Genomic DNA, 27,976 nt, shown 5'->3' on the forward strand with positions numbered 1-27,976 from the left:
TGCTGAAGTGATGGAGCCTCTTGTCTCCAGAGCCAAGAGCATGAATACCAGGTCGGTCGTCCTTTGGGGACATCTATGCTTCCGCTTTCTAGCCTTTCCATTGTATCCATCAGTTTCTCTTAACAATGTCCGATGACACGGGCTCCCATTACCAGCTCTGGTCTGTTCTCAGAGTACAGCTTACCCTCGGCACACTCTATTGGCAGTGGGAAATTTTCCTTCAGTACTTTATTGAAAGAAAGCAATAATACTGTGATAAAAATAGTTCAAAAGTAGACTGTACGTACTTAGTCACATATTCAGGAAGTTCACCAAAGATTAGTAGAAAAACAGAATGGTAACAATGAATTCTACAAGTAAATTAAAGGTGGAACCCACATGTAAAGAGACGTGCCGTCTCTGTCTACTGAGATATCACTGCATAATAAATGACGCACTGTGATCTGAACGCATCTCTTGCTGGCTTTTTTAATGTGCTCCTGAAAGAGTAAAAGTTACATTTGCTGCTTATACAATCCAAAATGGCTATGTCGTCAAAATCTACAAATGTACGCCTAGGTCCATTCTTTAAACATGTTTACAGATAAAAAGATGGTTTACATAAGAAAACTAAGGCCTTTGTTAGAGCTGCTCTACGCTGTCTGTCTGTGGGGCGTGGCTCCTTCACCGTCCAGCGCACCAGCTCTGCAGCGGGTGCAGGGCATCGCGATTGCTCCCCGAAGAGTCTCAGCGGAGAGAGGGACCCGGGTCCTCAGAGACCAGGTCACGGGAGAGATTGTCATAGTCGTCTTCTACTCATGCTTTCAGCCCAGACTTCACTAGAAGCTCACATTCAACACCCAGTACTTTTAAATCGCTTCACTCTGCAGAGAAAAAGCATTTCTTGCTAGAAAAAGTACAGATTAGGTCAGTCGTTAAAATAGAACAATTGGTTGAAATTAAGTTCGCTCATTTCAGGGTGAGTGTTGGAGAGCTCAGTTACATTCTGGAAGGATAATGCACACCGTGTCATGATGATTTTACAATTGCAGGAAAACCCCTTCTCTCATGGTTTATCATTTAAAAATTAAACAAGAATAATTACAATAAATGCATCATTTACAAAAGCCCTATATTTGTTCATAGGATTTATACAGACAAGCATTACAGTACATTCATTTGAAAGACTAAAATCAGGTATCAGAACATGAATTCATCTGAAAGGATATATATAGCCTGGCTATACAAGAAAAAGTAAGTATATAAATAAAGTCATAAGTTTACATAAATATAAGAAACATTAAATTTTAAAACAGTTTCTCTATGGTATTCATGAATTTTTCACTAATTAAAAAGTCTGTAATAAAATACCTTAGGGGCCATACAACAACTTTAAACAGATTAAAGATCGCATCGAGTTCAAAATGTCTTTGTCGTATTCTGGACGCTGTATAATCACCTGTAGCATTAGTGCGGGGAAACTGGAAACACACACAGACGAGTCAGTCCTGGGGCGGCGGCAGCTGAAGGTGGCAGGAAGGAGAGGGAGGGCTGTTCCTTGTGGGGTGTCCACAGATTGCACCTCACCCCTCACTGATGAGCACTTAGGCCGTTTCCAAACACTTGTCACTGTTCTGGAGAAAACAATCATCGCCCAGCTCCTACTTAATTTCGCAGAATGTTTCTAGAATTGGAGTGTAAACATATGTAAACATTATTCATTCCATCCTCTGTTCATCCACCTAGCCAGCCAGCCAGCCAGCCAGCCATCTGTTCATCCATCCATCTACTCACAAATCCATCCATCCATCCACTCATTAATTCATCCATCCATCCATCCACCCATCCATCCAGTCAGCCAGTCATCTGTCCATCCATCTACTATTACCTACTCATTAATCCATTCATCCACCCATCCATCTGTCTATCAATCCATCCATCTATCCAACTACCCATCCATCCATCTACCTGTCTAACCACCCATCCATCCATCCACCCATCCACGCATTCATCCATCCACCCATCTGTTCATTTATCCATCCATCATCCATCTGTTCATTTATCCATCCATCCATCCATCTATACAAACTTCCTTCCTCCCTCCCCTGATCCCTTCCTTCCATCCTTCGTTCCTCAGTAGAACTTTACATTTTTGTGCAGATTGGTATCTTATTCCTCTTAAGTTTAATCATAGGGTATCTCTATTCCCCCCACAACCTTGCTCTTTCTGATTGCATCCTTTCTCCACGGCAATTTCCAGGAATTACACTGATTCTTTTGCCAACAATAACTCTGGAGAGTTGTTAGCATCTGACTCCCTGACAGAGCTGTTCTATTATTACCATGTTTCAGCTGATACTTTTGTGTTTTTCAGGTAGGCCATTATATCATCTTCAATCACTGGCTAATTTATTTCCCTCTTTCAGCTATCACAATTATTATTGAATTTTCTTGTTCGATAGCACATTCTAGAACTTTCAGAGCATTGATAATTAACAGAGGTGATCACAGCATCCTTGAATTGTCCCTGACTTTAACGAGACCACTTGTGACACATCACTATTCAGTGTGATTTTGGCCCTTGGCTTGAAATAGATGTTTCCAACTCTGTTTCAAAGCTGTCCTTTTTGGTTTTTAAAGAGTTTTTTAGTGGGAAGATGTTCAGTTCTATCCAAATGAAGTGGGCAACAGTGATCAGGTGGTCAGGTGGCATCACAGACTCCATGGACATGAGCAAACTCTAGGAGATAGTGAAGAACAGGGAAGCCTGGGGTGCTGCAGTTCATGGGGTTGCAAAGAGTAAGAACGACTTAGCAATAGAACAACAATAACAACAGTGGGAAGATGTTGAGTTCTATCCAGTCTCTTCTTCAGCATCAAGTCAAGAAGACCACACCTGGGGTGGAATGTAGGAGGCCATGATTCTCCTGCCCTGGCCTGTAGCTGCCCCCTTTGCCACGCTACTTTGCAACATTTCCCGTCAAGAGACACAGCGTATTTCTGCAGCTTCTGGGCGGGCCTTGTGACTTGGCTTGGCTAATAGAGGCAAAGTGACAAGCCTCACAGGGCCTTGAGAGCACTGCTCTCTGGCCACTTCCCTGTGAACAATCCCAGGCCAGCCTGCTGGAGGACAGGACTCCCATCATCATCCCTGCCAGCAGCCAGCTTGTCCATCATGAACCATGGCTACCCTTGAGCAGCCAAGCTCAGCTGACCCACCAGCTGACTGTGGATGCAGGACTGTCCCCACTGGAGATCGACCACACATCCAGCCCCAGTCAGCCCCCGACCCACAGCCTGATGAGAGATAATGGGTGGCTGTTTGCAGCCACTAAGTTCTGGGCGGTTCACTGTGCAACAGTAGATAACCACAGAAAGGCTGTTCTCTTTTGGCCTGTTGAACATGAACTGATGTTTACTGTTGTGTCCTGGAAATCATAGAATGAGCCTGTACGTGTGATTGGGCCCAATTTTTTGACATGCTGCCGAGTTGCCAAAAACTCAGCAAATGTGACCAGGCGCTCTTTATCAGAATTGGCTGAGACTTTATAAAATCGAAGCTTCATTTTGTCTTATTGCTTCAAGAAATGATGCTACTGGGATTTCCCTGATGCTCCAGTGGCTAAGACCCCATGCTCCCAATACAGAGGGCCTGGGTTTGATCCCTGCTCGGGGAATTAGATCCCACGTGCCACGACTAAAGATCCCACGTGCTGTGACTCAAAGATCCAGCACGATGCAGCTAAGACTCAGCGTGCCCAAATAAATATTTAAAAACTGGTGCTGGAGTTGACTTGTGGGAGAGGATGGGGTGTGGTCGCTGGGTTGCCCAGGATGCCGGGTTCCAGGTGTGAGATGCTTAGAAGAGAATGAGTGTGATCTCCAGAGTGAGGACACGGTGGCAGACACCCGGAAGTCTTAGGCCCTGTAGACACAGCCAGCTGAGGCCACTTTCTGACTGGGGAGCGGGGAGAGGGCTAGCAACAGTTGGTACCATCCCGTAGTTGGTCATAAGGTCTAAGTCGAAAGAAGCTCCCAGAATACTGCTGTCCCTGGAGTTTTGCTGTGGTGGTTTTAAGTTATGTCCTCAAGTTTTGGGGTATTCCTCTGCTCAGAAGGGAACCCAATCTCCTGCTCCTTAAGTATGGACCGAGCTTAGGGACTCGCTTCTAATGAATAGAATAAGGCAGAAATGACAGCATGTAACTACTGAAAAGTGGGCCATCAGAGGCATTTCAGACTCTTCCTCACTCTCTCTCGCACTTCCTGCCCTGGGTGAAGCCAGCTGCCACGCTGTGAGGACACTCAAGCAGCCTGAGGAGAGGTCCATGTGGTGAGGAGCTGAGGCTCTGCCAACAGCCCTGTGAGTGTGCTATCTTGCAGGCTGATCTTCCAGTCCCAGAACAACCTTCAGATACCTGCAGCCCTACATGACATCTTGACGATAACCTCACAAGGGACTCCCAAGCCAGAATTGCACAGCTAAGCCATTTCTGAATTTCTGACCCCACTGAAAGAACCTGAGATAATAAATACACATTATTTTAAGCCACTAGGTGCTGAGGTTGTTTGTTCCATAGCGCAAGCTAACTAATATACTTCTTATGGTGGCTCTGAGTGGTGAGTTCATCCATGTCAACTTGTTCTCTTTCATGGACTCAAGGTTCTGGCACAGTTTTCTCCACTCTAAGATCCCACTAGCCCAGACCTCTTCGTTTACTGGATACCCTACTTAAAACGTATGCCAACCCTTTGCTTGATAAAGAGTGAGTTTGGGTTTCTGAGACTGGTGTTGTACCTGAGAAGCAGGTCTCTGACCAAGGCTCTTCTACAGACCTCTGCAGGAGAAGACGTCAGAAGCTGCCTGACATTTGTCCTAACCGCCCTGCTGTTGGTCTCTCACCCTTGTGTAGGGTTTGGCGGCAAGCTCAACACAGGATACCCCGTGTAGACAGAAGCCATGTCACGGATAATTCTATGGGGGGATTACATGGTCAGTGAGAAAGCCGAGGTAGTTTGAAGCAGGGGTGGGTTCCAGCACGGTCCTCTCCTGATGTCTTAAAACCATCTCATGGGAGCTTCACACACGTGCCAGAGACAGGCACACATGATACATTTTTGGTAATGAAGCACTTGCATGCGGCCAGCACCCAGGAGCCCCCTTCCTGACCCCCACGGGGAAACCACTACCCCGATTCTTGTCTGCTCACAACGCTTCACTCACCTGGTCCACTCTGGCCAACTGGACACCAAACTTGCCTCCAAACCCCCAGATGGAGTCAACCTGCAAGCAGCACTTGGAGAGCTTTGACTGATACTCAAGGCCGACAGCTGACTGAAACAGGGGCAAAAGTGAAGCATCAGACACCAGCATGGCCACACTGGACCCGCCCCCCGACCCTGAGGCAGCCTGAACTTCTGGTCGGCATGGGTGATGCAAACAAAATCACTCAACATGGAAGCCGGCCCAGAGGGAGGTAACTCCATGGGGCATCACAACACCAGGGCCCCCCAGTCAGGTGTTTGAACCCTCTCCACACCAAGCTCCCCAGAAGTCTCCCAAGAACCCCAGCCACAGCGGGCCTTCTGAGGTGCCTGGGTGTGAAGGACCAGAAAGCCAGCCCCAACCAGAACCACAGAGCCAGCAGCCTGCCAGCGACTCCTAAGCCCACTTCCAGGAAGACTGCTGGCAGTGATCACCCTTTTCAGGTGGGACACTGTCAAAGCACGTGGCCCAGAAATCAGGGCACAAACTGCAATACAGATGGCATGCTTCAGGCACACCGCACGTTCAGTGTCAACACCTGCCACACACCCAGCCCGCCCAGGTGTGCAGTGGGGCCTGCCACGGCCCCGCCAGCCCCCAGTCAGGGCAGCGGGTCTGGTGACCTCTCAAGGCCACATGCACACCGAGCAGTCCACCCCGAGCTCCCGCTGTGTGGTCAGCAAGCCATGGCCCATGGCCCACATCCAGCACTGAGGTTCTTTGTAAATAACATACAAAGAACATACAGGTGTTTTTGAACATTGTTCATTTACAGAAAATCTATATCTAACTTCGTGTCAAGACAATACAGGTAGTTCAGGAGCCACCAGAGACCCTGTGGTGGCCGGGAAGCTAAAAATATTTACATCCTGAACGCTGAGCGGCCCCGTGGTGCTCCAGTCGCCCAGGCATGACCCTCACAGTAAGGCAGCAGGCGCCCTCGGCAGAATGGAGAGCGGTCACGGACCTCTTTGTGGACACTGAGGATGCAGGACAGATGACTGATGCATGACCCAATGCCGGGCGAGGAGGTGGCTCGTCCAGCCTAGCTCCTCCCCAGGGAATCACCCCCACCTTGGCCCCCTCCTTCAATACAGTGAGGGGCCGGGCAAGGAGGCGGCTCGTCCAGCCTAGCTCCTCCCCAGGGAATCACCCCCACCTTGGCCCCCTCCTTCAATACAGTGAGGGGCCTGCCAGCGCACTACCAATTCCTCTCCTGCTTGTTTATCCGGAACTTCAGCGGCAGCGTTTAGGGTCCAACCCCCACAGGGTCACCACCACCTCTGACAACTCTGCAGGCAGCTGAGGGCGTGCGTTCTTCCACAGCCAGGGAGCAAAGCAGGATTTATTTTCCAGTCTGGAGCTGTTACTTTCTCTCGCTCCCAGGCTGGATTCGATGCCCACAGCCAATAGCCGATCTGGAGCACTGAGGCCTCCAAAAACCTGTGGCAGAGACCACCCATCTGCAGCTTCAGGGGTCTCACCCAGAAAATATCAGCAAGGTAACATGGAGGCAGCAGCATGCCCAAAGGAACCGCCAGCGTGACTCTTCATCACCAAGAAGTCAGAGAGAACTGTTCCAAAAATATGGCCAGGTGAAAGCTTAGCGATTCGCCCAACTTTCTGATCAAAACAGCTTTCTCCCCCAGATTGGCCTTGGTCTCACACTGACGAGACTCTGTTTATGAGATAGTCAGCACCAGGCAGAGCACTGCAGGAAGCAGGGATGACGCTCTGGTCATGAGGGGCACCCCTCTCTCAAGCAGGTGGTGGCTCACCAGTGTGACAAGCCCTGTCATTCCGGGCTGAGGCCGATCCAGACACAAGGCAGATGGGGTGGAATTACAGAGGAATCTGACCCCAGCTGATACCTCAGCACAGAGTAAAGGCAGACATCTCAAGTTACCCAGCCTGGGATACACGCACCCGCTTCACTGCAGATGCAGCACACCTGCTCCAGTCTATTGTCCCCTCTGCAGGGCGGACACAGCCCCCAGCTGATCCAGCCCCCTCCCTGAGTACCAGCAAAGGATGCTGCACTCTTAACAGCTTCAGTCCCACCTACTTAGACCTGCCTGTCCTCAGCCTGGTGGGCCACGGTTTGACGCCAGAGGACAGGGTCCTGTCTGAAGGTCACCAAGTGTGCGAAGGACAGCAGCAAGCTAGGTGGCTGACTTTCCAGCCTCGACGTGAAACCAGGCGCTGAAACTCAGCTCTGGGCTGCAGATGGGAACCACTAAGGCTGCAGCCTGAACAACACATGACGCCCATGCCAGCAGTCTGGCTGCCTGTGGGCCTCTGTCCTGGTCACAGAGCTGGCCTCTGGTAGGACCTGATCTCCAGCTGCAGCCTTCCCAAAACACCTCCCTCCCCAGCAACTCAGAATCTGAAGAGCTTCCAGAAAGCACAGCCCTTCTCGGCTAAGGTCAATTGAGAGAGACTTCCGTCTGGCAAATCTCGTCCTCAACAAGTGGATTCCCAAGTTTTCAATGGAAGGGGAGGGCTGAGAGACGACCCAGCTGACCCTGGCGAGGTCAAGCACGCCAGGACTGACACCACGTGGGTCGGAACTTACCTTGTCCATCCTGTCCTGCTCCACGCCAAACTTCCCTCTGTATGTGTGCGAGGCTTTGGGTCCCATTTCCAGCTCTTTCTCCCTGAGGGTCTGGTGTTCTTGCAACACATTCTCCCGCAACTTGTGGATACTTGGGAGGGAAGAGATGGAAGACGAACAAATCGGTCACACAGACAGCCAAGACATGCGTCTGTGCTTTCTGGGAGGAGAGACAAGGACGTTATCTCTGCAATCTGTGAGGTGTCATTCCCCGGTGGCTCCCCAGCCCAGCCTCCCTTGTGTTCACTTTACTGCACCTCCAGGTGCCCCCAACTCCAGCAGTTTTCAGAATCAGAAGCAGGTTAATGGGGAAAAAAGAAAGTCTGAACACACAATGAGGCATCTCCAAGCCCCTATAGCACCTGGGGCTACGACGTGGACAGCATTCCACCCAGTGGAGGACAGCTCCTCGCGGTTCACCATACACATGAACCGGGAGAGTCAGCTCGATAAACGTCACCAGAGGCAAATGGGACACAAAGCCAACAGGCTTGCACTCGGACGACCCTAGGCCAGGAACCAAGACATGTGGAATATTCAGACAGTTTCTCTCAACATGAAGCACCCTGGCTTTCCATTCAAAGGTGAAGTGAGAGGCTTACAGAACTTAGGATGTAAGAGTCACTTTCACTTTAAGCGCTAGGAGCAGCGGGACAGATCACAAGATGCAGACAGAACCGGGCAGGCCAGGCAGCTGTCACCCAAGGCAGCTGAGGGCCACCTCACTCCACATCCGGATGACAATCCCAGATGTATGGCTTAGAACACCAACCAGGACTGGCCACCTCCCAAGCCCCTGAGGAGCTGGGAAGAAGACTACCTACACTTCCCAAAAAGAAAACAAGCTACCCCGGAGGTGGCAAGTTAAGACGGGCCAAGTCAGGGACAATCCTTGCTTCGTGCAGTCTCCTATCTTTACCTTCATAAGAACATGAAGTTCAGGATTCAGATCACGATATTCAACTGACAACAACAGAATAATCACATTATAACAAAATAATACACATTAAGGAGGGGGTGTTTTTGATCTCAGGTCTTCAAAGACAGCCCATGCTTTAGAAATCTCCCTTCCACAGAGAGAACAGCTTAAGTGACTGTGTTCCTGCATGAAAACTACAAGGTTGAAAAGCAGACTGGAGAGTAAGAAGTACAGGAGTCATGGGCAATGAGGATTTAAAGTCACTGAGCACATCTTTACATATGCACGTACACAAACACTTATGCATGTACATGTCAGACCTCATTTTTATCTACTGTGTAAACAAGGGACCAGACGACACAGAAGCAGGGCACTCACGCTACCCAGCGGGGAGCGTGCCCCACCTCACCCCTTCATATGAAGAATGTCACTGTCACACAAAGATCGAGAAAGTCTCTTACTTGATGTGTTCCTGGTGCCCAGATCCTGGCATGGCCTTGGCCCCCCATCTCTGCTCTTTTTCACTTACATCACTCTGAAAAGGAAAAGAAAAAAGAACGAGTACACCCCACACCCTGGATTGTAAAACAGCCCCCCACCCACCCACCCACCCAAAAACCTGGGAGGATCCACTTCAGGAGACAGGAAAGGTGGGCAGACTGGCGGCTCCTACCACAAAATCACGGTCGGTCCTCCCAGTTGTCGGCTCCCCCGTCGTCCGGGGTGATGGACACAGTGTGGACGGCCGAGGCTTTCCACATCTGGAAGAGCAGCGCTGAGGGTCACAGACACCAGGAGAGCCCTGCCCAGAGACCCACACAGATGCCCTGCCTGGGACCCCAAAACCCTGGACAACACAGGGAGGGCAGAGAGCTATGTGCTCAAGAGGTCCACTCATGGGACATCCCTGGGGGTCCAGCAGCTAACACTCCTCGCTCCCAATGCTGGGGGCCCAGGTTCAATCCCTGGTCAGGGCACTACATTCCTACATGCCACAACCATTAAAATAAAACAAGGTCACTCTTAATCCCCGTGCCTGAGTGACACCAGAAGGATCAAAAGAAACCTAACATGAGAGCAGTCACAGGGCACAAACACAGAAGAAATACTCCTAGCTACAACTCAAATGAGAACATTTTCTGCAAAATAAAAAAAGTCCCGTGTGCTACTTCACTCAATGGGAACCTCCCCGACTAAGTCTCCTGACAACAGTGTTGTCCAACACTGGGAATGCGCTGTCGCCAATGGTAAAGTCTGCTGCATTTTATCACAATTTTTTTTTTAAAGCACCATTTTGACTCAAAAATAATTACTGGAAACCCTACAATGATCTTCTTAACTTAGACTCTGACAAGTCAATAAATCATTCAAGGGCTGCTTTGCCATCTACTTGGGGAAACGCAGAACACAGAGAATGCCAACTTTGTGCCGGGGAGCCCTGAGGCAGGCCGCCCTGCCGCCTCAGCAGAGCCCTGAAACTCTGGAATTTATCAGCTCAGACAACAATGACACAGCCTCGCAGCCGGACCACACTGCTCTTTGCATAACTGCAAAGGCAAAATCTAGCCTTTCAGAACTTCAAAAGAAAGTGACCAGAAGAAAGGTCTCACTCTCCCCAGAAGTACTCATAAAACTGCACACAGGCCAGGAAGAAACTGAAGGCTTGTTTGCACGCAACCAGAAGCCCCCATCCTGGTGTCTGAGCTGAGGACACTGCCAGTCTCACTTGGTGGGGCCACATGCTCTGTGCTCTGTGTGGATTCAAAGAGGACGGGAGCCCTTCGCAGGCCTGAGACTCCCCCAGGCAGGTCGACCTGCGCCCCCAGCTCTGCTAGGTCACAAGTCCAAGGTGGTGGCAGGGATGGATCGAGGGGAACAGCTCTGATTCCCAGCTTGGACTCCTGCCACGTCCCTTGGGCAGGGAAGCATGTGCCACCAGGTGGGCAGGATCAACGCAGTCCCCTGGACACTGTCCCATCGGGACCCTTGCTCCCCTCTGAGTAGGTGAAGCAAGGCAGGGGATGATGGTGGCCGCCCACAGAGGGCCCCGCAGCAGCACTGGAAGGACAGCAGCGATGCCTTAGCTCACTCGGGACGCTGCCGGCCTAACACTCAGAAATGTTACCGTCAGCGGCTCTGGGGACGCAGGAAGCCCGGTGAGTGACACCACGCCACATGGGCTGTGTGCGTGGGCACTGCTGACCATGGCCTCGGTTTTCATTCTGGTTCCAACTGTCCCTCCAAGGGTTGACAGGCTCCTCTTCCGAATGGCACAGATGTTTTCTTTATGTGGGTGAACGCATCCCTGCTTGTTTCTGTCGGCACTGTTGTCCCTCATCGTGTGTTTTCCTCGTTACAACCTGTACTTGCTGCTCTTCCAGTTTAAATTAGGAGCAGTCCTTCGTTTCTGCATTTCCTAGTTGGCAGTGTTCACTGTGGCTTTCCAGGTGGCTCTAGCGGTAAAGATCCTGCCTGCTAATGCAAGAGATAATGAGAGATGTGGGTTCGGTCCCTGGGTCGAGAAGATGGCCTGGAGGAGGGCATGACAACCCACTCCAGTATTCTTGCCTGGAGAATCCCATGGACAGAGGAGCTAGTGGGCTACAGTCCCCGGGGTCACAAAGAGTGAGACACGACTGAAGCAGGTTAGCACACATCCAGGCTTTAGTTCAGTCACTCAGTTGTGTCCGACTCTTTGCCACTGTGTGGACTGCAACACTCCAGGCTTTCCTGTCCTTCACTATCTCCTGGAGTTTGATCAAACTCATGTCCATTCAATCAATGATGCCATAGAACCATCTCATTCCTGTTGCATCCACCAGAGAGGTGGCTGGGGCTCGGCAAAGTACATGGTCCCACTGCGTGGGTGTGAAGCTGCCCTCACCACTCCCTGACCGCGTGACCATCACTGTGTCTTCCTCTGTAAATGGGGAGGTGGCAGCACCTGCTTGGGAACGGGCACATCCAGCATCTGGTATATGATCAATGCACCACCATCTCAGTGTTGTATTTATTAATAAGAGGAATAGCATTCAATAACCTGCTCCTTTTTCTCTCTTGTCACTTAACTGTGGTCCAGACCACATCTGGTTTACATACCCCTCTACGTCCCACACCCAGCACAAACAAGACACTCAACAAATTTCTGGTGAAGAGGCAGGAATATATCCTGTCCTCAAGGAGATGAAGCCAAGCGAGCGAGATGGGGCCTGATGATAACACTGTGTGATGAGAAGACCCCAGGAAGACGTGTGTCGCTGTGGTGTGGGGTGGGGGGCATGGGCAGAAACCCTGAGAGCTCCTGGGGACGGGGAAGGTGGCAGGAAGGAGGAGGAGGGCTGTTCCTTGCTGGGTGTCCACAGATTGTACCTCACCCCTCATTGATGAGCACTTGGGCCGTTTCCAAACACTTGTCAGTGTTCTGGGGGAAATAATCATTGCCCAGCTCCTACTCAATCAACTTCACAGAATATGTTTCTAGCACTGGAGTATAAGCATCTGCTTTATTCATTCCATCCTCCGTTCATCCACCCATCCAGCCAGCCATCTGTTCATCCATCCATCCACTCACTAATCCATCCATCCATCCACTCACAAATTCCATCCACCCATCCAGCCAGCCATCGGTTCATCAATCCATCCACTCACTAATCTATCCATCCATCCACCCACCCACCCACTCATTAACTCATCCGATCATCTCGGACCCACCGAGAAGACAGACGCCTCCTCCGCTCCTGCTCCCAGGAGGACCCCGAGCGTGAGTGACAGGAGCCTCATGGGGCAGCGGGGGAGACACAGAAGGGACATGCCTGCAGGCCCTCCTCCTCTGAACGGGGAAGCACCCACCTGGTCCTAAGGCCTCCTTGCCGGGGTGTCCAGGCCAGCCCCTTTCCTTCTTGCCAAACAAGCGGCCGATGGAGCACCTGATGCCCTTCTTCTTTGGGGCTTTGTCCATGGAGTCCTGGCTGCTGTTGATGCTGGGGTTGCCCCCGGGGCCGTCCTGAGAGTCCGTCGAGCTTTGGGGAGAGAAAACGCCCTTTAACCAGCGCCCTCGTGCAAACACACACCCCTCCCCAAGACCGACTGATAGAACCGCCCACCAGCAACACCCGTGCCTCCACCTTGAGCAGACAGTGGCATCTGCTTCACCAACCACACTGCACACGACCAATGGGGGCTCCCGGCCACAGACATCGGCCCCGGGAAGCTGAGAGTCTCTGACTGGAGCTGCCCCCGAGGAGGGCTTGACTCCAGGCCAGCCGGTGCAGAGGGCGCTCCGACCCTCCCTCAGGGTCACCGCTTGGCAGGTGACGAGGCTCCCAGAGAAGTCGAGCTCCCCAGCTCTGGGCAGCTCCCCCCGCCTCCCGCAGGGTGACCGTCCCCGGCCGTGGCAGGAGAGCGACAGTCACCGTGCAGGGCTGCTGGTCAGGAGACCACTCGTGCCCTCCGTCGGGGGCTTCCTGGCTCAGGCCGGGAGTTCAGCAGGTGGTGGTCGAATGAGGACAGTGTCAGCCACAGGAGGGGACAGAGTCTCCTGAGAGGAGACCCTTGAGGAAAAGGGAGGGACCCTCAAGAGCGAACCTGAGAGGCACGGGGCCATCACCATCAGGAACGCGTCCCGGACGGGCAGACCTCTAGCAAGAGCAGGAAGAAAGCTCCCACAGGAGTCAATCCGCAGAGATGGACATTTTCTAAAATCACTGAGGTCCCTGAGCTCTTCTCCCCCAGCATCTGAAGTTCACCACTAAACACAGGCACCGCATCCAGTGCGATTCCTTTAAAACCATTCTTCCACCTCTTTCAAGACAAGAGGCGCAGGGCTCCTGAAACTGACGAGGGGCACAGGCCCCTTACTTGCGGGCGTCCCTGACGTCCTCGGGGCTGGCCGCGCGAAGCGTCCTTGTGTGCAGCTGCTCCAGCCGAAGGGACTCAGGCGAGGCAGGGCTCGAGGTTTCAGAAGTGATGGTTGTCTTGTCATTTTGCACCTCTTCCCGTAGAGCTGGCATCTGAGGGAATGAGCTAAGTGTAAAATTGGCTAACAAGAGACTGTGTCAAAAAAGGCAATCATACAGGCCTTACATTATAAGCACAAACATATTTGAAAATCTATTAGCCATGCTATCCGCCAAGTATAAAAAATGCCTTGTACTAGCTTAATGCCATCTTAAAGGACTGTCTTGTAGAGAAGCGGGGCATGGGGCAGTGAGAGCACCTGACTGAGTGCAGAGACCCCGGACAGGAGCCTCCCTGCAGCGGGGCTCCGCCCTGCCTGGAATGCGGTGACCAGATGGCCCCGCCGGGCAGGAGAGCAGAGCGACGCCAGCCCCATGAACCCTGCATGGCACCAACTGCCCTGATGAAAGGACTGTGCTCATCGCCAGATGCTGCTCAGAAGCACCACGAGCAAGGGTAAGGAACCTCTCAGCAAGCCTTCCAGACCTTTCTGTTTGAAGGAGAAAAGGAAACAGCTTGTACCACCACCCAAGATCATTTGTAGTGATGATGCAGGTTACTGGAACCCGTGACACCAAGTGAAGCACAGGAAAGGCACCTAACCCGGCATGCGAACACCATGTGTCTGGCTCGTATTTCTCTGTAACACACGACGGGGGCTACACAGTGAAGTGCTTACACGCAGTCCAGTTTAATTTACTCACTGTGGTCTACATAAAGCACCCCTAGGTCTTCACTAAGAGATGATCTTGTAGCCACCTAGAGCGGTGGGATTGGGAGGGAAATGGGAGGGAGGTTCAAAAGGGAAGAGGTATATGTATACCTAGGGCTAATTCATGTTGAGGTTTGACAGAAAAGAACAAAATTCTGTAAAGCAATTATCCTCAATTAAAAAATAAACTAACTAAAACAACAAAAAAAAAGATGATCGCTCCTGGAGTCCCAGCTTTCCCGCTGGTCCTGGGTGTGAGGACAGGAAAGACAGTGGTGGCAACAGTGTGGGGAACAGATTAACCCCTTCAGGGTCCAGACAGGTCTCACTTACACATTTGGGTTGTGGTTAAGCCAGGGGAAGTCTATAGAAACTTGCACGGCAAGTAATTTTATAAACAATGAGTGTGTTGTTTTATCCAACTAACCTGTGCCTTTTGAATGGGATTCTGTAAAGAATACTGATCCACTGCAGCCCCACAGAAGCTTGGTGACAACAAAGTGACTTAGTGCAAAATACAGCTGAGCCCGTTTAACAGCGGCTGGATAAACTGCACCCTCCCCTGATCTCTAACAAGAACCCTCAGGCAACAGAAGGCTACAGAGGCTAGAAATTATCCCCACAGAACTGAACAGGGGTCAATCTCAAATTCAAGTTGCAATAAGCCTTTATAAAAATCAGAAAACAACACAGAACAGAGCGGGGAAGTGACACGCCTGGGTTGACTGTGGACTCAGGGGAGACAAACACCTGCCTCAAAGTCAGGGGCCGCGGCCAGCCCCTTCCCCGGGCCTCCTCCTGAGGAAGGGCTCTGGGCCCCCAGCCTGGCCGCCCTCACCCGGGAGGGAAGCCCGCCCTCCCCCAGGTGGAGCCTGCCCCGCTGGTGCCCACGTAACTAGGATGGGCAGGACCGTGTCCTCACTTAACAGGAGGGCAGAGCAGGCCACCAGCCCCAGGCTGACGGAGCAGCTCCGCTGTGCCCAGCAGAAGGGCTCCCAGGCACTGAGCAGCCTGAACTGGAGCGCGGCTGCCCGAGACCTGCGGGAAGGTCCCAGGAGTGGTCGGTCAGTGGGCTGGGAGCGGGAGAGGGACAAGGACGGCCAGCCCTCGGGGCACTGGACTCCAACAACAGGGGCTCATCCGAGGGACCAGAGGGGAGAGGAAGCGAGCTCCCTCCTGCCGCTCCCTCCATCAGGGACGCTGTGAGGGACACGAGAGCCTCTGGAGGAAAGCGGGCTGGACGGCCCCACGGTTAAGTGTCCAGGCTCTGATCAGACGAGTCCGCACTGCACTGCTGGGTGTGTGAGCCTGGGCACGGGGCCCGGCCTCTCTAAGCCTCAGTGTCCACGTCTGCTGAATGGGGATAACTGCAGCCTGGACCTCACCTGGGTGTCTGCGGGATTAGATGACAGGCTCGGAAACCACTCGACACGGTACCTGGCTGGCAGAGTCTCCTGCACACTGCTACCCCCGTCATTAGAGGGCTTCCCCCAAGTCTAATACCTATGGCTCTGATTCAGTCATTGCTTTTAAGAAAACACTAAGCGGAAATTCCATGGTGGTCCAGACGTTAGGACCTGGCACTTTCACTGCCAGGACACCGGTCTGATCCCTGATTGGGGAATTAAGATCCCATAAGCTGTGCAACATGGCCAAAGAAATAAAATTTTCAAAATAATAAATACTACTATGTCTATTATAAATAAGCATGAGATGATTAGAAAGCAAACAAGTGGGAGAAAGGGAAACTGTTACAATTGTCTCAACGAATGACCTTTTTCCAACAGAACCATCAGCATATTTTAAGTGGTGGGTCAGTTTCAAAACTTCCATTAAAACGTCAATTATTCACCAGTACATAACCACACAGTGTTCCGTCACCTGACTCGATAAGCACTCTTTAACACTTCACAGAGAAACAAAGCCATGCTAAATTAGTAAATAGTTTACCTTTCGACGATGCTTCCTTAAATCACTAGGCTGATAGATGCATGCAAAGAAATGGAGAGAAACCAGGTTGATTGTGACTTTGAAGCTAAAAATTCAAGAATCAGTATAGGCAAATACAGGAAAGCAAAAATGATGGCAAACCTATAAGTGACATTAAGACTTAGAGAACAGTAGCTGGAAACAGAACATTTTTTTTTTTGACCACAGAAGTTAAATAAGCTATTCAAGATTTACTAGAGAAACACTATAAATTATTACTCAGGAAGATACGAGTCTGATACAACATCGTGATTTATTAAAGCAGAGCATCCTGTACATCAAAGGGCCTCAACAGCTGTCTGTTCTCAGCCAAACTTCTCTATAACCTATTTCTCTTAATAAAAAACATGTTATACTTTAAAACAGTAATTTAACTGATGAGGAAGTTACCAAAATACCTATTTTAACACTGAACATTTCTCACCACCTATTGGACATTAATGTAAAATCCTTACCTAGAATTTGATTTAAAACTTCTGAAAATAAATTCATTAAAGCACGTACCCTATGAAAATGTGTAAGAATGAAAGCTAGCATAATAGCAGGTGGAGTCTTCACATTTGATGAACCATAGAAGATACTTTGTAAAAGAGTCTAGTAGAGACATTAACCATGCAAAAGCTGATGAGATTTACAGTCTTAAATACAAGCACCAACACAGAAAGGAGATTGTGTCAAAAGCCCATTAATTCGACACTTAGAGGATCATTTCTTTATGTAAGCATACTCTCATTTATAAATTGCACAGGTTATGTAGTGTATGATCCATCTACATTATGCTTGTAACTGCATAGTGATACAATAATTCAAACTTACTGCTATGGGGGAAAAACACCATTTAATGAGCCATGAAGAAAAGCACAAACACGACTAAAGGGACACACGCTGTGGACACAGCACTGCTGAGACCAGAGCAAGTGGGAGGACGGGAGGGGAGATGGATGGGGAAACTTCAGCCTGGGGTGGGGGGACGGGAGGCTGGGGTCTGGATTGACGACGGCTAAACAGACAACAGGATGAGACAGGAAATCCAAACCAACGATGAAAGCAGACACACCGTCAGAGAACTCCAACAACAAGGACAAAATATACACAACTGTTCTTTTACAAATACTCGGAAAGAAATCAAGCATGAAACCACAGAGAAATCGTCAAGAATTTTAAATATCAACTAATTAGCCAAAGACGCAAATTATAAAAAGTGTGTCAAAAGACCACAAAATGGACTAGTTACCACTTCACATGCATCTAAAATGATTCACACTTAATTTAATGATATGCTGACTAACAATGCAGCTAACATGAAATGGGTGGTAACAGAAAAAAGTGATAATACATGTGCAGTTACAAAGCAGAGGGCTGTAAACGTGATTTCATGGGATAAACAGCAGTGCACTCAGAAACCTAAGCTACACACGCAAGAAAGCTGGACCATGCGCTTTAGAGCCCCACACTCTGTCACCAAAAGCCCTAGGTCGTCATCCCGTTTTCAGACTCGGGAGAGTGAGGAAGCCCGACTTCTTCCCTGGGGCCCTGGGGCACCGGGCTTTGAACCTGGTTTCACACGCAGAGCGGGCCTGAGTGCGCGGCCAGGTCCATCAGCAAGCAGACCAGTTTAGATTTTTGGTTTTCTTCCCACCGCATGCCCTGCACCGTGCAGCCAGGCATCCCCAGTGGAAAATGTGCTGCACGGTTTTCACACGCCATGAGAACTGCCATGAGAACTTTCACAAAGTTGTCTGCTCCCTGAGAACAGAAACTTTTCTGCAGCTGCTGCGCCCAGCACAGGCCAGGCCCAGCATTACAGAGGCAGGCTCTGGCTGAGCTCATGATGACGAGCTAAGCCGGTGGTCCAAATATCAATACTAACTGGTCACTGTGCGATTACGGAATGATTAAAGACTAGGTACTTTTAAAAATCATAGACCTCTGAGTGTGGCAAATGTACCTGATTTTCTTCTGGATAAAAAGAGAAAAAAACCAAAAACAAACAAAAAAAGAAATCCAGTGTGCTGGAGGAGGGACACGGCAGGGAGGAGGCAGACACATACCAGAGGCATGGTGCCCAGCCGGTCTATGTTCCGCGCTGGCCTTCGACGCCTCATTCGGGGCGTGGCGGGCACACTGCTGGGCGGGCAGGAGCTGGCAAGCGAGGAGGCAAAATACAGGTCGAGGGAGCTCACTGATTTAAAACGACGAAGGCTGCCTGAGCTCGCCTTGCCCACCCTGCTCTCAGTCTCCTTGGCCCGCTGCTCCGTGGTCTCCTTCTCTTCTTGGATCCACCTAAGAGAGAGCAAAACTCGTCACCTGCCTTTGTCAGCACAGGAATGTGTCTGGACAACAAATTTGGGCTTGCATTCTGTGTCATGATTAGCAAATTCCAGCAACAGTTGCTCAATTAACATCGCAGCAAAAAGGTTCGACTTTCCCTCTTTTGAATATTCTCAAACTTAGTATAACTTAGCATTGAGTCTTACAAACTGGCCCCTGATCATTCACGTTTGATTTGACTCATTTACTCTAACATTCTGACGGGGCCTGGGTGGCGACTCTCTCCCCGTGAGGAGACACCTGAAACTGACAACCTTCACCATCCCTGCTCTCAGGGCTGAGGTGCACGTCAGAGCCTCGAGTCTTTTCCACTGGGAATCAGGAACTCTGCACCATCAAAACAGTGATTCACGAACAAGCTTGACCTTCTAAACACAAGTCTCCAGACCAGATGAAGTGCTGAGTTGATCTTTTTTTTTTTAAGGGTGTATATGTACCAACACATCACTTGATGAAGTTCTCCCCCAGGTTTGTGTGAGTTTCTGGATTCATGTCAATGTGCCGCATTCACCTAGAATTTACGGTGACGGCTCTTCTCCCCTAATGTGTCATGGATGATTTTATATAGCAGTTTAAATCCTAGATTATGCATATAAAATGATTTTTTAAAAAAGATACACGATTCTTGCAGGTCGTAACCTCTCCAGTTTCACTACTTATATGTCCTGAAAGATTTTCACTGGTGACAAGTTGAAGGACAGAATTTACCACTTACATCAAGTCAACATATTGCATAAGGAAAAATCACTTTTACCTGACAACGTGCTGTAAAAATAGAAACATTAATATGTAACCATTCCATATTTCCTGCTGGGACGGGGAAAGACAACCTTTCTGAGCTCGTCTGTGCTCAAACACGGCCCAGAAAGCAGTCTGTGTCGGCGCCAAAACTGCAGGCGGCACCACCTGCGTTTGCTGGTTGTGCCGCTCACCCCTGCCTTCCGCCTGAACCCCCCGCGCTCGGCCAACAGGAACGGGCACCTCGGCCTGGGCTGACGTGACGAGAACAATCTGAGCAGCAGCTCTGCCGGGTCCTGCACAGGGTCACCGGCCCGCGGCCACTCTGAACGGAACCTCAGGACAGGAGGCACGGCTGTGCGGGTGTGGCCCAGGCAGGCCTCGGGGCCCCCGGCCACCCGGCTGCACCCAGACCCAGGGCCCCCTGCTCACCACGAGGCGGGCCTTCGGATTCTATCCCGCTTTGTAAACTGTTATAACTGCCAAGACGGTGTCTAAAGAAAACATCTTAAACATACTGATGAGTTGAGAAAAACTCAAACACATGTCCTTGGACCAGTGTTTTACAACAAGCCAATCTTCACACTGTGCTAAGTTAAAAAGGGAAATGCAGATCTGAGTGGGAATTTGCCAACCCCAAACCTCAGCTTTTCTGTTCCAGGTGGCTTTTCACCAGAACGTGGGAGGCTCCGAGGTACACGAGGGTGAACCCTCAGTGCTGGTGGGTTCACGGGCCACAGAGGACACCACCTCGGCACCTCTCCCACCTTGGGGCTCAGAGCTGGGGGGGGACACCCCACAACACCCCCCGCCCACAGAGTGCTGACACCAGCTGTGGACAGAACGCCCTGGCTGACTCAGCTCTCTCATCAAGGGCGATCTCAGAACCGAAAATCCTTGAAGCAGGCCTGTAGTCAGTGTTCTCACCATGGAACACTCAGACTTCTCCTAGGAGAAGACAGCTCCTCGGAGAAGCCCAGTTTCTGGGGAGCTGAGTTCGGGCACACCCACCGGATCTCTTCATTGATGCTGTCCAGCTGCTCCTGAAGCATCTGCCCGCTGGGCGGCAGCTGAGCAGCCGAGCTGAGGAGGGTGACCCCATCGCCCTCGCCGTCAGACACGCCTTCGTCTCTTTCGAAGGCCTGGGCCACGGTGGCCGGCACGCGGGCCTGCTGTCTCAACTGAAATAAAAGGGGCCGAGTCACTGTGTGTTGATGTGGGCATATACGTTAGTGCACTTCTTACTGTATACTCACCTGATGACATGGCCACTGTAATAGAATACACCCAGTGTCTCTCATTGATCTCAACGTCAAGAGAATCTGCTTATTCACAGCTTTAAACTCTCAGTTTGAGAGGGAAAAAATGTTATCCTAAAACCATTCTATTACCCAGTTTTTAATTGCAAATTGATAGCCAGAAGATAATAAATCTTGAGACATTTATGCCAACTAATACTTTTAACTGGGGGCTTCCCAGGTGGCTCAGTGGTAAAGAATCCGCCTGCCAATTCGAGAGGGCAGGTTGGATCCCGGGGTCGGGAAGATCCCCTGGAGTAGAAGATGGCCACCCACTCCAGTATTCTTGCCTGGGAAGTCGCAGGAAGAGAGGATGTGTTGGACTACAGTCCACAGGGTTGTATAAGACTCGGATAAGGCTGAGTCTGTACTCAGGCAATGCTGTTAAACCATATAAAACTCTGACTTCTTACAGAAAAACTGTATTTACAAGAATTCAAGAAGCTCAAAAGTCAACTAGTTCCATAAATACGTGCATCATCCACCTGACCAGGCAGCAAGTGTACAAATGCAGGCCGGCCGGGTGGCTGGTACCTTCTCGTCCAGGGCCTTGTGGTGCTCAAATAGAAACTTCAGCGCCCTGAGCACCTCCACCTCGCTGATCATGCCGGCTGGGGACTGCGCCTGCTGCTTGTCCGCCGTCATCCGGAGGGATGGTACATACCGGGAAACGAGGAGCTCCAGGTGTTCCAGCAGCAGCTGCAGGGAGGGGTCAAAGGAGCACCTTCAACCTCACACTTGAATTCAGGGCCGAGAACTCCTCTCAGCCTCACGCTAAAGTCAAAACCATGCTAAGGCACGTCGGAATCCCGCCAGTTCAGTCTAAAGTTAGAGTGGACTTCCCCAGTGGCCGAGGAGTTAAGACTCCACACTTCTGCAGGGCTCATGGGTTTTAATCCCTGGTCCGGGATCTAAGATCCCACATAAACTGTAGCATGGCCAAAAATGGAAGTTAAGAGAACTCCCCCCTCAAATGTACTAAAATTACATTGGCTCTCATCATAAATTTGAAGCAAACTATGAGAACCCCAAGCTGATCCACCTCGGTCTGCCCAGTGGGAAGATGTGAAAAATGACTTGAAAACCAGACAGACTTTAAAGACAGCAACACGGAGCCCAGCGGTGAGCCCCGCGGGCACAGGTCAGCACGGGAGACTCCGCCTACTGACCCTGGTGTTGTTCCTCTCTGCTCTCAGCTGAGCAACTTCTTCTTCTCTGGCAAGAAGCTGCTCCCTGCACACCTTCAGTTCTTCATTATATGTTCCCAACTCCTAGAAAACAGTTAAATGAGGAGGTAACTAAATGCAAACACAAGTGAAAAAGACAGCGAGACCGTGAAGGCTGACCCTATCAAGTCTCTCCAGGCTCCACACAAAGGATCTCCCTGCCCCTCCGGAGAAAAGGGGGTTGGCTGACCCCAAGACCACACAGACAAGCACAACTCAGACTGGCCTTCAACCTCCACCTCGACCTGGCAGGCACGCGGAGAAGAGAACCAGGAATCCAGCCTGCCTTCTCCAGACCCAGGGAAGTCTGAGAAACTTTCCTAAACATAAACCAAACAACAAAATGGATAACAGATTCTTAAACGACACGCAGACAAGTGACCTAGGACCCCTGAGGAGAGTGAAGAAGAAAGGGAAGATCTACAAGGCCACCAGGTTTTGGAGTGTTCCTCTGGGAAAGAGGCTGATGGCACACCAAGGCCATCTGCTAGCCTGACTCCACTGAAATCACCCAGTCATTCAATAAACTGGCTAAAATGTTAAATTGGTGTTATATGTATTTTATCACAATTTGTGTGCACGCGGGGCCATCCACATGGTGAACTTGCTCAAACCAAACCACAACGAGACATTCATTCTTCCATTTTTCTTTGCACAAGTAAAAAAACCCTGGCTTACACATCCCCCACTACATACTGGGTATTCAGCACCTAGAACACTGCCCAACACTTGTAAGAGGCATGTAGTAGACATGTGAAGCCATGAGGGTATATGTTACACACGTAAGCAATAGGTACCCATTATTAACATGCTGGACACACTGGTCTGTGCTTTGTAAGACGGGAGACATTAAGGGGCTTAGCCTCTCTCCTTCAAGGACTGACTCTCTAGCTCGATCCAGATGCCCCAGAGACTGTTCCAGCCACTGTATCCCTTCTTGTGGGGCCCCCGCCCATCCTCCACGCAGCACCTGCACAACCTCTAACAAAGTCAACCTGCTGGGGTCGATCCTGCGCACGAAGGCCAAAACGCCCTGGCCGGCAGGGCCCATGGCCATGCTAACAAATGAAACACAACCCCAACGCTTCATCAGGTGAGGGCCAATCCGACGGGCCCAGTCCCTGGCTGCTCTCACCTCAGGACACTCTGCCTCCAGGACTTGGGTCGAGGCCAACTTCTTCGTCTTCTTGGCCTTTGCCTTGGGGTTGCAGCATTGGAAAAGCGCCCATAGGCAGGCCCTTCTGCGACCCATCCTCGTGGATGGGGGCAGCCCCCCACTCGGGGGCAACCGCTGTTTCCCAGGCAGTTACCTCAGCACCTGAGCTATCACCACCGATCTCACACTACAACCGCCGATCTCACACTCCGCTCTCACACACCGCTCTCACACACCGCTCTCTCACACACCGCTCTCACACACCGCTCTCTCACACTATGACCACCAGCACCAGTGTCTCAAGAAGAAATGGCACGAAGGCTCTGCCTCCAGCACGTCTCCCAGGAGCCCGGAACCTGGAACCCACTCCGTCACAAGGGGCTCCGTGGTAACAGGGGGGCTGGGCTCAGGCCCACCATCAAGGGTGCAGAGAGGGGGGAGGGGCTGCCGAAAAGACGGCAGGTGAGTGTGGGGTGCGGGAGAAGGAAGGCCGTGCCCACCGCTCAGGCCCAACGTCAAACATGACCCTGCAATGTACTGGGTCACAGTCGAACCGAACAGTATACACTGCTTCAGAAACCACCACCGCTAGGAATGAGCACATCTTCTAAGGGGGCTTCTGCCCGCTCCACCCCTGAAACAAGCCTCCAGTGAGGCTACTGAAAGGGCACCCCTGACGTCAAGGGCACCCCTGAACTCAAGAGCATCCCCAGAACCCATCCCGGTGAGGATGCTGGCTGCCGCGCTGGCTGCCCCTCACTCTCACCCTGAGCTTGGTCATTGCCATTTACTTCTCCAGGGGATCTTCCCAACCCAGGGATCGAACCCGGGTCATCTGTATTGTACACAAACACTTTACCATCTGAGCCATGAGGGATCTACTAGCGTGTCAGATGAGTGCAAACATGCGGTAGTTTGAGCATTCTTTGGGATTGCCTTTCTTTGGGATTGGAATGAAAACTGACCTTTTCCAGTCCTGTGGCCACTGCTGAGTTTTCCAAATTTGCTGGCATATTGAGTGCAGCACTTTCACAGCATCATCTTCCAGGATTTGAAATAGCCCAACTGGAATTCCATCACCTCCACTAGCTTTGTTCATTCATAGTGATGCTTTCTAAGGCCCACCTGACTTCACATTCTAGGATGTCTGGCTCTAGGTGAGCGATCACACCATGGTGATTATCTGGGTCGTGAAGATCATTTTTGTACAGTGCTTCTGTGTATTCTTGCCACCTCTTCTTAATATCTTCTGCTTTTGCTGGGTCCATACCATTTCTGTCCTTTATCGAACCCATTTTTGCATCAAATGTTCCCTTGGTATCTCTCATTTTCTTGAAGAGATCTCTAGTCTTTCCCATTCTGTTGTTTTCCTCTATTTCTTTGCATTGCTCACTGAGGAAGGCTTTCTTATCTCTCCTTGCTATTCTTTGGAACTCTGCATTCAAATGGGAACATCTTTCCTTTTCTCCTTTGCTTTCACTTCTCTTCTTTTCACAGCTATTTGTAAGGCCTCCTCAGACAACCATTTTGCCTTTCTGCATTTCTTTTCCATGGGGATGGTCTTGATCCCTGTCTCCTGTACAGTGTCACGAACCTCTATCCATAGTTCATCAGGCACTCTGTCTATCAGATCTAGTCCCTTCAATCTATTTCTCACTTCCACTATATAGTCATAAGGGATTTGATTTAGGTCATACCTGAATGGTCTAGTGGTTTTCCCTACTTTCTTCAATTTAAGTCTGAATTTGGCAGTAAAGAGTCCTTAGGCAGTCACAATCCAAGATATCAAAATAAGGAAAGCTCAGTGAGGGAGCTGGAGTCTGAGAGGGCTGCTCCTTCCCTCGGGGCATCTGAATAAAGCTGACTCTGCGAAGAAAAGGCAGGGAGAAAGTCAAGCAGAGGGGACTGGCTAACACAGCTCTGGATGGTCCCTTGGGCTGGGAAGACAAAAATTCGAGTGCAGGCCTGACATGTCAGTCCGGATGTTAGAGATCAAGCTCTCCAAGAAAAGGGAGGCACAGAAAATGTACCCAACACTCTGCCCAAATCGGCTGAGCGCTGAGTATCCATCACCTCGTGGTGCTCAGAAGACAGATGGTGGGCTTCAGGACCTGGCAAGAAGGGGGGCCCTGGGAGGCACCCCAGACTTCCAGACGGAGATGCTGGAGGGTTCCTCCCTGGGGTCAGGGAGGGAAAGTGGGTGATGGCTGCTGAGACTCAGCTTACAAGGACCCCCCAGCCTCAAGGCACTCAGGCCCTGAGTGAACAGAGAGCTCTGTCCCCACTAGAGGTCTGCATCAGAAGAAACTCTGGAGAAGACAGCATCACCAGAACCTCTAGGGTTTTCCAAACATAATGTCCAACATGCAACCAAAGAAGCAAAAAAGGGTGTGACAACAAACAGCACCAAGAGAAAAAGAAGTGAAACAGATCCAGAGGTGTCAGTTGTATATCAGCATATCACAGGTATGCTAGAGGTATCAGATGCAAACTTCACCAGTTCAAAAATATACCTGACAAAAGGAAAAATTTCTGAGAATCAAAACCGATGCTAGAACTTTAAAATAACAGTGACCGAATTTGAGAACTCAGTCTCTGGTCTTAACATCAAATTGGACACAGCTGAAGAGAGGATCAGTGAACTGAAGGATGGATCAGTTAAAAATATATATATAAGAGGGAAAAAAGTTTAGAACATATGGAAGGAGCCCGCTTGTTAAACTATGTTGTTAAAAACTATAAATGAGGCCCCTCAAGGGAGAGAAAAGACAGAAAGGGGAATAAGAAATGCCTCCAGGGGTTGAAACTAAAGAGCCTCTTAATGAAAGTGAAAGAGGAGAGTGAGAAAGCTGGCATAAAACTCAACATTCAAAAAATGAAGGTGATGCCATCTGGCTCCATCACTTCCTGGCAAATAAATGGGGAAACAATGGAAACAGTGACAGACTGTATTTTCTTGGGCTCCCAAATGACTGCAGATGGTGACATTAAAAGACGCTAGCTCCTTGGAAGGAAAGCTATGACCAACCTAGACAGCACATTAAAAAGCAGAGACATTACTTTGCCGACAAAGGTTCATTTAGTCAAAGCTATGGTTTTTCCAGTAGTCATGTATGGATGTGAGAGTTGGCCCGGGAAGAAGGCTGAACGCCAAAGAATCGATGCTTCTGAACTGTGGTGTTGGAGAAGACTCTTGAGAGCCCTGTGGACTGCAAGGAGATCCAACCAGTCCATCCTAAAGCAAATCAGTCCTGAATATTCATTGGAAAGACGGATGCTGAAGCTCCAATACTTTGGCCACCTGATACGAAGAACTGACTCTTTGGAAAAGAACCTGATGCTGGGGAAGACTGAAGGCAGGAGGAGAAGGGGATGACAGAGGATGAGACGGTTGGATGGCATCACTGACTCGATGGACATGAGCTTGGGCAGGATCCAGGAGCTGGTGATGGACGGGGAGGCATGGTGCGCTGCAGTCCATGGGGTCGCAAAGGGTCAGACACGGAGTGACTGAACTGACTGACAGGGGCGGGGGCAAGAGTTGGCTGGAGAATCAGACCATTGACTCAAAAATGAAAACCACACATTGGTTTCAGCAGCTCTGCGGGTGCCTAAGGCAAGAAGAAAATATTCAAGCACTCAGAGGAAAAAGGCAAGGCTTTTAATGGCACAGCAACCCTGAGGGCTGACATTTCAAGAACAAGGAAGTCAGGAGATAATGGACTGGCGCCTGTGAAATGCTGAAAAACAAATACCAACCAACCTGGAATTCTATACCCAACAAAAACACCCTTCCAAAGTGAAAGCAAAATAAAGACTTTTAGGGCAAATGGAAATGAGACAGCTCATCACCCACAGACACAAACTAAAAAATATTAAGGCAGTTCTTTGGGAGAAAGAAAAGTAGTCTCTGACGGAAGTATAAAAAACAAGTAAAGACCAACAGTGAGGTAACAGTGAGGGTAAATATTAACTCTACGATGATGATAATGCCAAAAATATACCTAAAATTTTAAAGGATAACAGTGACAAGGAGGAAACAGTCGTGTCAGGGAGGCAGTAAAAATACTAAGTTAGACTTGAATGTAGAACACACGCTGTATCTGCGAATGTACACCCGATCACCTGACAGAGGCGTACAGACCTAGAAAAACACTTCATCCTTCTAACAGAAGGCACGAGAGAAGGACACAGAATAGGTGGGACGAGCAGAAAACAAACAGCAACATGGTACCTACACACTGAAATATCAAAATTATAAACAGAGCAAATACTCTCATTGAAAGATAAAAAGGGTCAAACTGATTAAAATTAAAACCATACACTATTCACAGAGGTACGTGTTAAGATGGAAGACCACAGACAGGTGAAAGTAAAAGATACCCAGGCAAACAAGGACAGAAAACTGATGTGGCAATATCACTGTCCAATAGTGTCTAAAGTAAGAAGCATTACTAGCAATAAAAAGGAGCATCTCATACTGATACAAATTCAGTCCAGCAAGAAGATGAAGATTCTAAATTTGATTGTCCCTAATAACATAACCTCTCCACCATGACCCGTCCGTCCTGGGTGGCCCCACACAGCACGGCGTAGTTTCATTGAGTTAGACAAGACTGTGGTCCATGTGATCAGATCGGCTAGTTTTCTCTGATTATGGCTTCAGGGTGTCTGCCCTTTCATGCCCTCTCGCAACACCTACCGTCTTACTTGGGTTTCGCTTACCTTGGACGTGGGGTATCTCTTTATGGCTGCTCCAGCAAAGCGCAGCCGCTGCTCCTTACCTCGGACG

General features: G+C 50.0%; 3 protein-coding genes across 4 annotated transcripts in view; 1 reads left to right on the forward strand and 2 right to left on the reverse strand.

Annotated features, from left to right (window-relative positions):
* Positions 1-27,976, forward strand: part of LOC122431618 — a 636,199-nt gene that overhangs the window by 57,303 nt on the left and 550,920 nt on the right. The gene's annotated exons all lie outside the window — the stretch shown is intronic.
* LOC122432092 (src substrate cortactin-like) lies at positions 366-10,116 on the reverse strand. Of its 2 annotated transcripts, none has more exons than XM_043453867.1 (5): positions 9,452-10,116; positions 9,240-9,313; positions 7,821-7,902; positions 5,204-5,314; positions 366-1,663 (listed from the first exon to the last, which is right to left on the reverse strand). In XM_043453867.1, the coding sequence occupies exons 1-5, from the start codon at positions 9,674-9,676 to the stop codon at positions 1,352-1,354; spliced, it is 804 nt and encodes a 267-aa protein (XP_043309802.1). In that variant the 5' UTR covers positions 9,677-10,116; the 3' UTR covers positions 366-1,351. The 2 variants fall into 2 exon arrangements, with proteins under 2 accessions (XP_043309802.1, XP_043309801.1); XM_043453866.1 differs by having other exon boundaries at positions 7,821-7,950.
* On the reverse strand, positions 12,475-27,963 carry LOC122431619 (liprin-alpha-1-like). The gene is made up of 9 exons (XM_043452862.1): positions 27,910-27,963; positions 21,972-22,073; positions 21,337-21,501; positions 20,516-20,685; positions 18,487-18,718; positions 16,397-16,426; positions 13,636-13,787; positions 12,628-12,797; positions 12,475-12,515 (listed from the first exon to the last, which is right to left on the reverse strand). The coding sequence occupies exons 3-9, from the start codon at positions 21,445-21,447 to the stop codon at positions 12,475-12,477; spliced, it is 906 nt and encodes a 301-aa protein (XP_043308797.1). The 5' UTR covers positions 21,448-21,501; positions 21,972-22,073; positions 27,910-27,963.

Source organism: Cervus canadensis, chromosome 30 (assembly GCF_019320065.1).
Source record: "Cervus canadensis isolate Bull #8, Minnesota chromosome 30, ASM1932006v1, whole genome shotgun sequence".
NCBI lineage: Eukaryota > Metazoa > Chordata > Mammalia > Artiodactyla > Cervidae > Cervus > Cervus canadensis.

Bases quoted from the DNA above. Each gene is read 5' to 3' on its own strand.
- LOC122431619 (XM_043452862.1), bottom strand. From the start codon at position 21,447: ATGACGGCGGACAAGCAGCAGGCGCAGTCCCCAGCCGGCATGATCAGC. The intron at 20,686-21,336 runs GTACCAGCCACC...CTTTTATTTCAG, and splicing joins ACAAGGCCCTGGACGAGAAG to TTGAGACAGCAGGCCCGCGT. The intron at 12,516-12,627 runs GTGGGTGCTTCC...TCCTGGGAGCAG, and splicing joins CAAGGAGGCCTTAGGACCAG to GAGCGGAGGAGGCGTCTGTC.
- LOC122432092 (XM_043453866.1), bottom strand. From the start codon at position 9,676: ATGAGTGGACCTCTTGAGCACATAGCTCTCTGCCCTCCCTGTGTTGTC. The intron at 9,314-9,451 runs GTAGGAGCCGCC...TTTCCTTTTCAG, and splicing joins GGACCGACCGTGATTTTGTG to AGTGATGTAAGTGAAAAAGA. The intron at 7,951-9,239 runs GTAAGAGACTTT...TTCCCTCCCAAG, and splicing joins GGGCACCAGGAACACATCAA to TATCCACAAGTTGCGGGAGA.